Source organism: Musca domestica, unplaced genomic scaffold (genome assembly GCF_030504385.1).
Source record: "Musca domestica strain aabys unplaced genomic scaffold, Musca_domestica.polishedcontigs.V.1.1 15, whole genome shotgun sequence".
In the NCBI taxonomy this organism is placed as follows: Eukaryota; Metazoa; Arthropoda; class Insecta; order Diptera; family Muscidae; genus Musca; species Musca domestica.
Genome location: NW_026712207.1, coordinates 13,613,215 through 13,626,734, shown reverse-complemented (window position 1 = coordinate 13,626,734; position 13,520 = coordinate 13,613,215). Strand labels below are relative to the sequence as shown.

Here is a 13,520-nt window from a genome sequence, read left to right as displayed (position 1 = left end):
TGTACGCTTGTAGACGACGCTTGTCGGACGAGTGGCTTAGAAATGACAGCGGTCTACAGTTGGTTGCAGTTTTTTCATCCCATATCTGTTATAATTTGCGGCACAATCAGCGACTTTTATAAAACTTAATATATCTAAATATTTTACACAATCAAAAATATGATTGAATATGAAATTTATTGGTCCACTTCTTTTTAGAACTTTCCCACAAAAGGTTAACATTTTGATTACATATACATTACATCTAAAGTAAATGAAATATCGACTTAGTCAAAATCTGGCACGTGTGTTATTTATATTAGACTTAGGTCAGAAACGGAATGGGTAACATTGTCCCACTCTTTTGGAACCATCCACACAAAGGGCAACAATTTGAATATTCATAACGAAAGTCAAAATGTATTTCAAAAAAAAAAAAAAAAATTATTGAATAAGGGTTCAAATTTGTCTACAATACCGACTGATACTTTTTAACTTGTTTAAATAAATTTCAAGCCATAATTCTGAATTTCTTAATTTTATTTTAATATGGGAATTCCAATTTTCTTTCACAAATTAAAAATACCTTATTTACATCATTTGAGTAACAACAATTTTTATTTACCACATAACACTTTACAAATTTGGCTTTTTTGGTACTTCATAAACATTATCGAATGATGGACTCGACCGATAATTTCAAATAGAAAAACAAATTATAAATGCATTTGTAAAATAACAATTATATACTAATTAAATGTAGAAAATTGTATATAAAGAAAAAAAACTAAATCTAGTTACAAACATCCTGAGTTTACATCCTCAATATTGATAATGGATATTTGAATATACGCTTCTTGGGTTTCCTTTTTACGATAAACCTAACTGGCACAGGATAAGTCATCTATAAAACACTCACGTTGATACACACAAACACACAATCTCGGTGATGTTACCCTTTTTTCATTTATCGCAATTATTTTATGATTCTCATTGACTTTAAATTAAAATAGTAGGTGGTGATAGATGTTGATAATAAAGACACTTGAACCGAGAATTTAAAGAATCCATCACATTAGAGGGAGGGGGAGTTTGAAATTGTTTGAAATGTCGTTAGTCTATGCAGTTTCATTTTCAATGTGAAATTTTGGAAATATTTCAATATTTATCATGATTGTGAAGTGATTGCAAAATTACAAGTTCCGTTTGTTTCAATAATTACTCGATTAGTATACAATTAACAAATTATCTTCATTGAATCCAGCTGAGTGTCCAGCATTGCGTACAATAAAACTGGAACCATCGAAATGCATGCGTTTCTCATTGCGCCTAAAAAAGTAGAGATGAAGGATCAAATAAAAAAAAGGCAAGTAAGAAAACAGTAAGTTCGGCCGGGCCGAACTTTGAATACCGTCCACCTTTTTAAACGAATTTTTGAAATTTTCAAAAAAAAAAAATAATAAAATCCGTTAAAAATTCTATTAAAACCATAAAAATACAAAATGTTTATTGGGGTCTATAGAAAGACGTGTTATAAGCCATAAGCCATAAACAGCAACATCAGCAGAAACGGTTCGAAAAGTAAAGAAGCGACTTGATCGAAACCCGCGTCGCAGTGGCCAAAAAATGGCTCGAGAGCTGAACATATCGCCATATTCCATTCGGCAAAAATTGAAAAATGAGCTCGGGTAAAGCCATTGAAATTCCAAAAAGTGCAAGAGCCTAAGAGTTGCTTCGCTTGGCCGAAAGTGATAAACTGTCGAATTTGGTTTTCTCCGATGAGAAAACATTTGTTGCCCAGCAGTTTGTAAACGAACAAAATGATCGTATTCACTTGCCAAAGAGGTCAGCTGAAAATGTTCACCTTCGGTCGCTCTCCGCTCGTATTTATCGACAGGGGTATCAGAATAAATGCCGAATATTATCGCGAAAAAAATCTGTAGCGTTTATTAAATCCTTGAGCACGCAAACATTTTGGCCGCAGACCTTGGACATTCCAATAGGGCTCATCACCATCCCACTCAGCACGCGCCACCCAAGAATGGTTACAAAATGAGGTTACTTGCCTCATTTCCAGTGCACAATGGCCACCAAAATCTGCGGATACCAATTCGTTGGTGTCTGGAGTATTTTGGAAAGCAAGGTTGGCACTAAAAAATACCAAAGTGTCGATCACCTCAAGCAAGCGCTTCGCCGGGAATGGGCCAAAATACCGCAGAGCAACATTCGGGCAGCGTGTGACGGTTTCATTGACCGTTTGAAGGCTATAATTCGTGCAAAAGGTGACCAATTCGAACAAATCTAAACTTATTCTAAAATGTGATGCTATTTCAGATCTTCATTATCTTCCAGGGGGTAAAGTACTCAAAAGGAACTCTTTGCCTTTATTTTCAGACAATTTTATTAAAAAAATATGGCTAAGATATATCGGGGGGTACCGTTGTATGGGTGCTATACGACATCGTGGAACTGTGTAAACAATTCTCTTCTGGGGAGTAAAGTAGTCACGAAGAACTTCTTGTGTAGAATTGCAGACTATTCGATTGAAAAATGTGGCTAAAATCATCAAAATACTGAATATGGGGAGGTTCCGTTATATGGGGGCTAAACGATATAGTGAACCGATATAGCCTATCTTCGAACTTGACCTGCCTGCAGACAAAAGACTGATCTGTGCAAAAATTTAGCCTCCTATGTTTATTCGTTTTGACTCTAGCGTGATTACAACAGACGGACGGACAGGGCAAAATTAGCTTTGAATTTTACGCTGTTCCAAAAATTATTATTTCGAAAAAATGCTAAAACTTATTTTGTTTTTACCTTACAAATAAATGCGATGTTTTTCCCAGCGATGCTGTGCAATGTATGCCCATTGTGGTTAAGGTTGCCGATCCATTGCCCGGACTTGTGCGAATCAAACACTTGTTGTGGGTGCGAGTTAATCTAATTGAAAATGAAAGCAAATTTTGAACGAAATATATATCAACTTGTCCCTGTAATACTTACTTGACTAAGCCATCAGCAGCTTGGGTAATACGAAAACCATTTATGTCATACGTTTCGGTTCCATCGTCGGTACAACTATAGGTTGCATTTTGTATGACCTCATTGGCTGCTTGGACATAGGATGGACCGTGGCGGGAATTGCTGTAAGAATTGTAATTCTATTTTAAAAATTATTAAATTAAAAAAAAAAATAAATGAATGTTTTTTAATAGTCTCAGAACTTAAATAAAATAATTTCAATTTTATGTTAAGGCGTCTTCCAACTTTTTCTTAAGAAAACTAACAAATATTACCACAAACTTACTCATAGAACACGGTCAGAGTGTAGTCCTTGGTTAGATCGGTGAATGTGTCGGTGGTGGTGCGCGTTCCCGCCGTATCAACCAAATAAATTAAGGCACACGTTTCGCTGGTAAAACTTACACCCTTGTACCACATTTTGGCATAGCGTCTGAAAAAAAGAGGAATACAAAACAGACTCTTCCAATTTCCAGTTTTCAATTCCAACTTACACATAGTTATTCGTTTTCATGCCATCATAGGTCACCAGTTCGACTTTTGTGCCACTTTGTAGGACACGTCCATTGGGATGGATGAGGGCGGAGCTATTACAATTGCTGGACAAACCAATGGCTACCATGCTGCGTTGATTCAACACACGTACAGCCTTGTCCAAGGTCATGTCAATACTAGCAATGGGTACCGTTTAAATATTCCATTAAAATGTAACTCATTACCTTAATACTTACCGTACACCATCCCGTAAACGTAGTTGAATAGTACCATTTGTCATGGCAATGGGACCAGCACCGGTACAGGATGCCAGAGGTGGTGGTGGTGTTGTTGGATGCTCATATTCGCTAGCCCTATGTTGATTGCTGGTTAGGCGTGCCAAAACAAATGGCGGTGGTGGCATTGGCTGGGGTAATTGCTGGGCATGATGTTGGGGGGACATGCTAGGAGGCTGAAGGCGAACTATCAGACTAAAATTACTCAAATTTTTTACAAATGAGTTTACTTACCATGCGATAAGCTTCACTTTCACACTCATAGATGGGTGATGGATGGCCCACAAAGGGGTAGCGGTTATTATAGGCATAGCTACCACCACCACTGCGTGTTATATTCGAACGACTGCTAATTGGCGAATCATAACCAGCCGACACAACTCCGCCTCCGCCATTGTAATAAGGATGGGGTGACATTGACATGGGCAATTGCCTTACCGCCACATGACCCGTGGGAGTAGATGTGTCTTTGGGACCCATATCAAAGGACGATACCACGGCTGTAGAATCAATATGGCGTTGTTGTTGCGAAACAAATGGAGCGGCACTGGCATTAAACTGGGACTGGAAAATAGGTATATTTTTCAATAATCAAAATTAAAATCAAGCTCCTGAGTCTCACCGTTGTTGTGGTTGTAAACACCGATCGTTGGCGCACGCCACTGGGAGTCTTGCTGGGCGATCTCAAGATATTATTGATCTTTGAATTGATGTTAATGCGTGCCAGAAACTCGTCCGTATTAAAACCACCATTAACAACAATGGGTGTGGAATGCGTCAAGGGTTTCGAAGAGCCCTCATCTTCAGTATGGGATTTTTCTTCCACATCAGAGGCATTTTTTTCCAACAGAGTTTCACCACTTTCACCTTCCATTTTCGTTAGGGTGGACCGCGTTTGGGTTATTTTTCACAAAAAAAAAATACAAGAGGTTGGATGGTCTGAATGGACTTTGGCTATTGCGAAATGGGAAAGGGGAGAGGAAATTTAAAACATCTGTTCGCTTTAGATAAAATATTGAAACTATTTTTTTGGGCATGAAAATTTTTGAAATGTGTTTTCAAAGCCTGCTAGAGTTGATATTTTTTTTTAAATATTTCTCATTTGTGCAGAGTGAATGAAATGTCTTTTAAATTAGGATTATTAAAAAAAAAACTGGACAGGCGCCAAGTATTGACTTGGTTTGAGTACTTACAAGCAGAAAAATTACCGGTTTCCAAGAACTTAATTCATGGGGAATGGGACAAACTGATAAAAAGTGAAAGCCGTATGGCCAACAACAAATTATAAATACTAGCATGCCCAGTGCAAAGCCCGGCCTTAAAACTCCGTGTCTAACAACTTAGAACTTAGAGAATGCAGAATCATTCCATATTTAGTCGTTTCAATTCGAAATTTAGTTTTTAATTTGATCACCCTAAAATTCGAATAGAATGCAAGAATTTGGCACAAAGGGATTTTCAACTAAACATCAAATCAGGAAATATTTCTAAAAAGGCTATTAAAAATAACTATGGGTCTCAGCCATATGACTAGAGGGGGAATATATCATTCGATACGGCCAAACCGAAATAACGATTTCGGACCCTAGGTCTCTTTGGACCAAATCCTTTTCGGGACATTTGGAGTCGATCTAGCAATGTCCGTCCGTCTTTCTGGCGGGCTGCTGCGCACGATAATCGGATTTGGTCCAAACTTGGTACATCTTAATATTATTATCAAACTTATATCAAGTTTGGAGATGGACAATATCGGTCCTCTCCTTCTGGTACCTCCGACAAAAAAGGTAGAAACTATCAAAAAAAAAAAAAAAAAATACTGCACAGAAAGAAAAATCATAATTCGATTTTGCTCCAACTTTGTAAAACCTAATATTTGCATCAGTGCTAGGTCAGGTGCGAAAATTTTCCGACATTATCGGTTCACTCCATCAAGTACCTCCCCCACAAAGGGTCAAAATTGTGAATAATTATAACTCTTATCAAATGTGACGTCAGTGTCCGATTGTCTTCAAATTACACACATCATAATATTTTCATTAACCCATGGTCTGATGCGAAGATGGAATATATCGATCAACTCCTTCTGGTACCTCCCCCCACAAAGGTTCAAAATTTTGAATATCCACGAAGCTCATAAAACACGAAATTAACATCCGATTCCATTCAGACTTGGCACATCTCTATACTTCCATCAACACAAGATCTGTTATAAAGATGATAGAGATCGGACCATTCCTTCTGATACCTCCCACACAAAGGATAAAAGTTTTAAATAACCAAAACGATCATAAAATAGGAAATAAGCATCCGCTTCTCTTCAAATTACACACATCACAATATTTTCATTAACCTCAGATTTTGTGCGAAGATGAAATATATCGGTGCACTCCTTCTGGAACCTCCCCCACAAAGGGTCAAAATTTTGAATATCCACGAAGCTCATAAAACATGAAATTAACAGCCAATTCCATTCAGACTTGGCACATCTAAATATTTCCATAAACGCAAGATCTGTTAAAAAGATTGTAGAGATCGGACCATACCTTCTGCTACCTCCCCAATAAAGGGTCAAAGTTTTGAATAACCAAAATGATCACAATATTTTCATTAACCCAGCTTAGACTTATCACGAAGTAATTTTCGTTTGTGCTTCACTTAATAGACACAGTCACTGCAAAATGTCCTCTTCTATCAGCTTTGATTATTCGTTATACTTACTCGATGATTTTTTCTCATCTGCAATAAATTTCTAGCCCCATATATCTGATAATATAACATTTTATTAATCCAATTCAATTATTTTATAAATTCATAAATAAATATATATTTTTTTCTTGTTGTTTAACGGATAACCGATTTAAGATCTAAAACTTATGATTCGAGTTTTCGCTTTTACAAGTTAATATAAAACCCGAAACGGATACATGTTCTAAATATCGGTTGAAAGCCTGAATGCCCATCTTGAAGACAAACATCCTTACAAAGAAACCACAAAAAAAAATTGTTTTAAAAAAAGGACACAAAAAGAAAAGTAAAATAAATTTGAATTTAATAAGTGAACTTGCTTACAATCTAACAAAATTAAAATAACATACATAAAAGTAGATGATCATGCTGTTGATTGCATGGTTAAAGCTGCAAATTATTTGCGCGCAACACAAAAAAGTTATTATCATTTACACAGAACAAGTATTTTATTGCCGAAAAGAAAACTAAACGCACTAGGCAAAAGGAGAAATGTTTTCAAAAAACACAGTCTCATAAAATTTCCTCCTTTTGGAAAAATCTATGGCAAGTGTAAATTTTCGTTTATTGAGTACCACAATTGAGACGCTGTAAATTAGACACATCTTCATCATCATCGTCGTCAGAGTCATCGTTATCGGTATGTAATTCAACCGAAGATGAGGGGGAGTCGTCGCTATCATCTTCGTCATCATTGTTGCGTTCACGATTTCGTCGTCTGTGACGGCAGAGGGTCTGTCTGATGAAATATTGCAATTGATTGTAATCAAATTGAATAGCTTCGTCAATAACAGTGCGTCGAAGATTGCGGCGCACACAACTGGTAAGTTTAGTTAGATCAGGAGGATACTGGAAGAGAAGAAACAAATGACAAAATGAATATGATAAATTCTTTTCCAACAAATGCTAGGGGTGGCTACCTTTTCGGCACTTGGGGTCCATATTTTAATGTGATGATCCAGGCCAGAAGTAGCAAGTATGGGTGTGGTAGGATGCGGCTCAAGGCAATTCACCTGTTAAAAATAGAAAATCGATTTAAAATAATAAACATGATTTAACAAATAGAAAAGCAGATAAAGCAGGTTATATTCTACGAATCTTTCTCTTCCGATCTGGGTCAAAAGGAAAATTGCTTATGCTCTACTGATGCCTCATATTTATTATGGCTTGGAGGTTATGTCTGGCACAATAGAACTTGTGTCCTTGAAGTTAAAACGTGTGGTTAATTCCATCACCCGCTTTGTCTTTGGAGTTAGACTTGGACAGCATATATCTGACTATGTGGATATTTTCTTGGGAATTAACTTTGAACGGTTTGTTAATTGTAGGGTGTTATGCTCTTTTTATAAAATTGTGCAAACAGGTGTACCTGCTTTATTAAAGAATATGTTTAGATTTGCTATGTCCTCGAGAAATACTCAGATATTTATACCTAGAATATACAATTCTACTTTTGAGAGATCTTTTGTAATACGAGTTGCCCGTTTATGGAATTATTTGCCTACCGAACAGAGAATATTTTCACCGTCTAATAATGCTTTCCGCTTAAAACTAATAGGCCACCTTCGTAATTCTGATCTTCATATTATCTAATGTATATTATTAGTTTGTTGAAAACAGTACATGTTTTTAGTACTTTTACTTTTGAGATATGTATGTACACATATTTAAGGCTTGTTGCTTTTGTTGCTATCACGTCCTTTATTTATTATTAATATTAATCTCTTTTTTTAATTTTTGTGTAGTTATGGCTGGGGAGCCAAATATATTGACTTAGTTATAATTAGTTTTAAGTTATTATTTTCTACTTGGAGCATAATTACGTTATTAATACTATTCATTGGCCTTGGAGGCTTTAGTATTATGGTATGAAATGAATAAATAAATAAGTTCGGCCGGGCCGGATCCTCCACCATTTGAAAGGAACTTGAAAAATTAAAAAAAAAAATCGAAAACTACCACTTAAACGAAAACCATCACATTGGGCCTATACAAAGACGTGGACCTGCATACGATTTTTTTGCCATAGGATCCCATTAGAATCTTCCGAAATACGAAATTTGAAATAATTCCGGCAAATAATGTCGATAAAATCATTAAAATGCCGAATATGGGAAGGATCCGTTATATGGGGGCTATACGAAAACGTGGACCGACATGACCCATTAACGAACTTAACCTGCCTATTGGTAAACTATGCATGTATGCATTAGCCTTCTATCTCAATTCTTTCGAAAGATAGCGTGATTACAACAGACAGACAGACGGACATCGCTTAGAATTTTAGGCTGATCCAGAATATATATACTTTGTATTATGAATATTTCGAGGAGTTACAAACGGAATGACAAAGTTAATATATCCTCCATAGAATGGTGGAGGGTATAAAAACATTAACCGAATTCCTAAGCAACATTTTGCGTTTTAAATTTTGTTTGATATGAAACGAGTAATTTTTTTATCTGTCTTACAAATATCGAACAGATTTATATGACTACTTACCACACCAGCAGTATCACCAGGCATAAAATTAAGAATTGCCTCGGTGTTTTTATCCCAGTAGAAAATATTTCCACAATCACTGCCGCTGATGACATACTCACAATTGGGGCCAAAAAAGTTGACACCTTTTATGGTCTTTTGGTTGCTGTAGAAAAATAAAACAATGCAAACAATCAATTTTTAAGAAAACATAACATTCGCAACTTACTAATGACCCTTGTAGCAATGCAGATATTCTCCATCCACATAATTTTTGTTATCAAACAAATAAATGTTTTCCTCGCTGTAGGAGGCCAAAATTTCCGTGCCAGTATTATTGTAAACACAACAGGTAACACTGGGGGTACAGGCCTAAGGAGACCCAACAAAATAAAAATAAGCATTGCATTTAATCAAATAAAATATCACTATATTGCAAGGAGACATAATTTAGTAAATACCATTTACCAACTCACTTCAAGTATATGTTCGGGACACATTGTGCGTACGGGATCCTTCATTGATCTCTTGTCGTAGACACGCACATAACAATCACTGCCACTGACACAGATTTCCGGTGCAAACGGATGATGGGAAATACTAAACAGGCGCACCTTCCTCGATTTCTTTACGTGTGACATGACCTGCAGCAAATCAATTTTATGATACTCCTCTCGTAAATCTTTGCTGCAAATGAAACCATCTTCGCCCACACTTATAATTTCCGAAGGGTTATCGGGACATATTACTAGCTTATGGACCGGCCCACGATGGATATATAGATTGGACGTTTGTACTTTTCCCCCCGAAGATGGAACAATTGAACGCCTCACACGACCATCACGGGCTGCTGATATTATATCAATAAATGGAGAGGTTGGCACAAATTTCGATTGGAATATATTGGAACTATGACCAGATTTCCATATATGTTTAACCTTATTGCCAGCCCAATCCCAGACGATCAGTCGAGCATCATCTGAACCGGTCACCAGGAGGTCTCCACTCTTATTAAAATTTAAACAGTTGACGCAGCCATTATGTTTCCTTAAAACATGAGATAGCTTCATACGTTCCACAACGTGACGAGAAGCATAGAAACGATTATTGAAACCATATGTAAAGCCGTTACGTAGTGAAGTTCTGCCATCACCACTCAGTCCATGTTCTCGACGCATTAGCTCGTAGGCAGCACTCCAAGTATAAGCCGGTTTCTGTTTATTCAACAATTTATTAACCTCTTCATCTTTCTCCTTTATACGCACCGAGTCGGCTGAATCGGGTGAAACATAATCTGAACTATTTCTGCCCCTTAAAATAGGTCCCAAAAAGTCAGTGACGCTGTCATCGTCGTCATCGTCATCCTCCTCATCGGGGAAGTCTGGACTTGGGAGGGCAAAGGATTCCTAGAGCAATGAAAGGACATGTAAATATCAGATTAAATAATTATTTTAAGACATCAAAATGTGTTATAATCGAGTTGTAGAAAAAGTATTTCAAATGACGATGTTTATGCCTGTTTCTCTATGACCATAGGAAAATTAACTCGAGAAAAACCCCAGCAATTCAAAAAATTAAAAATAAAATGCAAAAAAGGCGTCAAGAATGTGTTTTTTTTTCGTTCGACTTCACTAACGCATCGTGATACAAAGCAGGCTATTAGTTTCTTTAATTTTAATATTGTGGTTCCTTTAGCTTCACACTAGCTGACTTTAAATTACTCTCCGTCAAAGAACGTAATGTTTTCAACTGGTTTAATTAAAGATTACATACTGGCGATGGAATGGCTACTCAACTTCAGATATTTTTCATGTGAACATTTTTGTGAAAGCATGGTATTTAGTATATGTGGTATATAATGGAGATTAAAATATAAACACGAGCCAGCTAATTAACAAAATCAAAAGAGAAAATTGTTTTATCCTTCAATAGTTTATATTACCTCGGATTGTTCACTCGATGCTGGGGAAGAAGTTCGCTCGACCATTTGGACGTCTGGATCATTATTTTCATTTGATTCGGCTGCCGGTTGGACAATATGAAATGATATTTGAGAAGAGGAGGAAGACGACGACGACGATGAAGTTGATGCGGAACGTTCAGATGTACGATTATTACGAGATCTATTGCGTTTGGAACGTATTACAATTTTTGAGGAAGTGCATGGCTTTTCTACATCGGCAGTAGTACTTTCGCCATTATCCGCCAAGCTCTCCATACTTTCCTCTTGAGCAATACTATTAGCGGCATCCACTGGATTTAAGGCCTCCTGCAAAGATAGCTTTATCAATATCTCATAATTTTGGATAATATTTATCTTTTTTTGCTGGAATTACATATTTCGAAATATATTTCGGAACAACCAAATTTCAACTCTGATTAAAAGGATGTTATCGTTTTAAACACGTGATTATGATCTTTCTTATAATTGGCGACAAGTGAGAAGACCAATTAGTGCGAAACCAACAACATCCTTATATATATTTTCTATCCTTTCTTGACGATTATGTTCTTTCTAGCACATGCCATTCTTCTTACCTCTGAGTTGATGTCATGAGCTGGTGGAACTTCTATTGCCATTTTAGATCCTACATCGTTGTTTTCATTACGCTTTCGCTCACCCTCATCTTCTGATGACGTTGAACGATCTGTTTTACGATAATTACGAGACCGATTTCGTTTCGAGCGTTTAATAAGATGTGACGACGAGCAAGGGGTTTCTCCATCAGATTCAGCAGCAGCAGCACAGGCAGCAGTTAAACTTTCCATACTTTCCTCCTGTAAAATATTATCACCACTCGCAGCCTTCGGTGAGCTATTTAAGTCCTCTTCGTCGTCAGCTTTGGAATCAATTGTCATCATCATAGAATCCGCATCACCAAATGATGATTCTTCCATTTTAGAACTGAGACCACTATCACTATTGTTGTTATTATTAGAGACGCTGCTGTTGTTGCTGCATGCACTCACATTCGTTTCTTGGTTATCATATGGGCTGCAAGCGAAAAAAAAAACAACAAACACAAATGAGAAGAACAAGAAAAATAATGAAATGAAATCAATAAGACGAGTTATGCCAACTATTCCAAAATATACCTATGCTGACCACTACTGCAACTCGATGAGGTCAGGTCCTTATCGCCCTTCTTTAGTTCCTCATTTGATCGACTGCGTTTACGTCCTATTGCATTTGGGGTCTCGACTTTTTCATCCATTCCTTTTGATGATGTTGGGAAAATTATTCTCTTCTTGAAACGTCACTGCAGGAAATATTTTTTGCTTTTTACTTTGGAAATGCCAATTTTCTTTTTAGTAATCGGGACACAAAATGTCCTTTTCAACGGGTTAAAAACAAATCTTGGATTATCACATAAAGTAAACCGAATTTGTTTTGTTGCTACGACGTTTTTTTTATTTAATTAATTAATAAAATAGCAGCTTCTGATGGTGTTGAACTCTCAGATGCCGCAGTCGGTGCTCAGTGAAGTTTAACGGCGATCAGCTCAATGCCGGCGTTTCGAGAAATAGTGATTTTTGTAACGGTTATTTTGAATGGAAGAGATTTAATCTTAAAGACGGTTTACACACAAGTCTTTATTCGGGTTAAAGCTGATAAATGACCAACAACAATGAATTCGACGGTGAAAAACCTACTTCAAATTAATTGTGAGTGGTGAATTATCGCGCTTAATACTTTCAAACATTTTGTATGTAAATGCGTTGTAACTGTGAGAATACATAAAACGCTTTTTGACTGGCTTAAGTCATCGACTGCCTTCTTCGTAGATTAACAAAGAAGTTTAGGTTGACTTAGTTCGATTTTGGCCTAGGATCCTTTGTTCATTTCCGAAGAAGCCAGCGGATAAGCGCTTTATGTATTCCCACCTTAAACCAGTCAAAAAAGCGTTTTATATATTCTCACCATAACCCTGACTTGAATAATCACAATAAACTTGTCAATGGTAAACTTTATATAGGCAGAGCATTTGAATGTATAAAAAATCTCTAGCCGGTCAAAATGCCAACCACAATTAAATGGACAGTAGAAAACATGTTTTACATTTATTGTAATTTGCCAATTATGAGGATTAAAGCTCTATCACAAGAAATGTGTTTTGCATATGTAAAATTTTCCATATGTAGAAGTTGCATATATCATATGAAACATGGAAGACTTTTCATTTTTGAAACGCACAAGCGCTTTTTCGATCACAGCGAGCCCTATTTTCATCGGAAAAGTCGGACTAAAGTAATTTTTATAGAATACAATATTATCATGGTAGAATTAGGAAGGTAAAATCATGCAATTATATTTTTACATTTGTTTTTTCAAAATTATTAATTTGACAACATCTCATTGCCAAAATGTATATTTATGAATTCCTTGAGCATCTACAAATAAGAGATGGGAACCTGTCTTCTATGCAGCAAAATTTGACAAGGTAAATCACATAAAATTCAGAGATGGGTATTTGAAATTACTTTTACCATGAAAAAAATAAAAAAGAAAACATAATCAAG

The 13,520-nt window shown here is 36.4% G+C and overlaps 2 protein-coding genes across 2 annotated transcripts; both read right to left on the bottom strand.

Annotated features, from left to right (window-relative positions):
* Positions 1–498: 498 nt before the first annotated feature.
* LOC101897593 (uncharacterized) lies at positions 499–4,786 on the bottom strand. The gene is made up of 8 exons (XM_005188401.3): positions 4,396–4,786; positions 4,008–4,337; positions 3,735–3,949; positions 3,498–3,674; positions 3,290–3,436; positions 2,986–3,126; positions 2,800–2,922; positions 499–1,308 (listed from the first exon to the last, which is right to left on the bottom strand). The coding sequence occupies exons 1-8, from the start codon at positions 4,645–4,647 to the stop codon at positions 1,206–1,208; spliced, it is 1,488 nt and encodes a 495-aa protein (XP_005188458.1). The 5' UTR covers positions 4,648–4,786; the 3' UTR covers positions 499–1,205.
* A 1,749-nt stretch (positions 4,787–6,535) lies between these two features.
* On the bottom strand, positions 6,536–12,488 carry LOC101894884 (DDB1- and CUL4-associated factor 8). Its single transcript, XM_005188383.4, has 8 exons — positions 12,096–12,488; positions 11,538–11,994; positions 10,942–11,268; positions 9,476–10,405; positions 9,229–9,371; positions 9,021–9,165; positions 7,439–7,531; positions 6,536–7,367 (listed from the first exon to the last, which is right to left on the bottom strand). The coding sequence occupies exons 1-8, from the start codon at positions 12,212–12,214 to the stop codon at positions 7,083–7,085; spliced, it is 2,499 nt and encodes an 832-aa protein (XP_005188440.1). The 5' UTR covers positions 12,215–12,488; the 3' UTR covers positions 6,536–7,082.
* Between the last annotated feature and the right edge of the window lie 1,032 nt (positions 12,489–13,520).

What these genes read in the sequence shown, in the direction of transcription:
- LOC101894884 (XM_005188383.4), bottom strand. Translation starts at nt 12,214, where the DNA reads ATGGATGAAAAAGTCGAGACCCCAAATGCAATAGGACGTAAACGCAGT. An exon ending in CTCATGACATCAACTCAGAG is followed by an intron (nt 11,269 to 11,537) that starts GTAAGAAGAATG and finishes CTATCTTTGCAG; the next exon opens with GAGGCCTTAAATCCAGTGGA. An exon ending in CTGGTGATACTGCTGGTGTG is followed by an intron (nt 7,532 to 9,020) that starts GTAAGTAGTCAT and finishes TATTTTTAACAG; the next exon opens with GTGAATTGCCTTGAGCCGCA.
- LOC101897593 (XM_005188401.3), bottom strand. Translation starts at nt 4,647, where the DNA reads ATGGAAGGTGAAAGTGGTGAAACTCTGTTGGAAAAAAATGCCTCTGAT. An exon ending in ATGAAAACGAATAACTATGT is followed by an intron (nt 3,437 to 3,497) that starts GTAAGTTGGAAT and finishes TCTTTTTTTCAG; the next exon opens with ACGCTATGCCAAAATGTGGT. An exon ending in GCTGCTGATGGCTTAGTCAA is followed by an intron (nt 2,923 to 2,985) that starts GTAAGTATTACA and finishes ATTTTCAATTAG; the next exon opens with ATTAACTCGCACCCACAACA.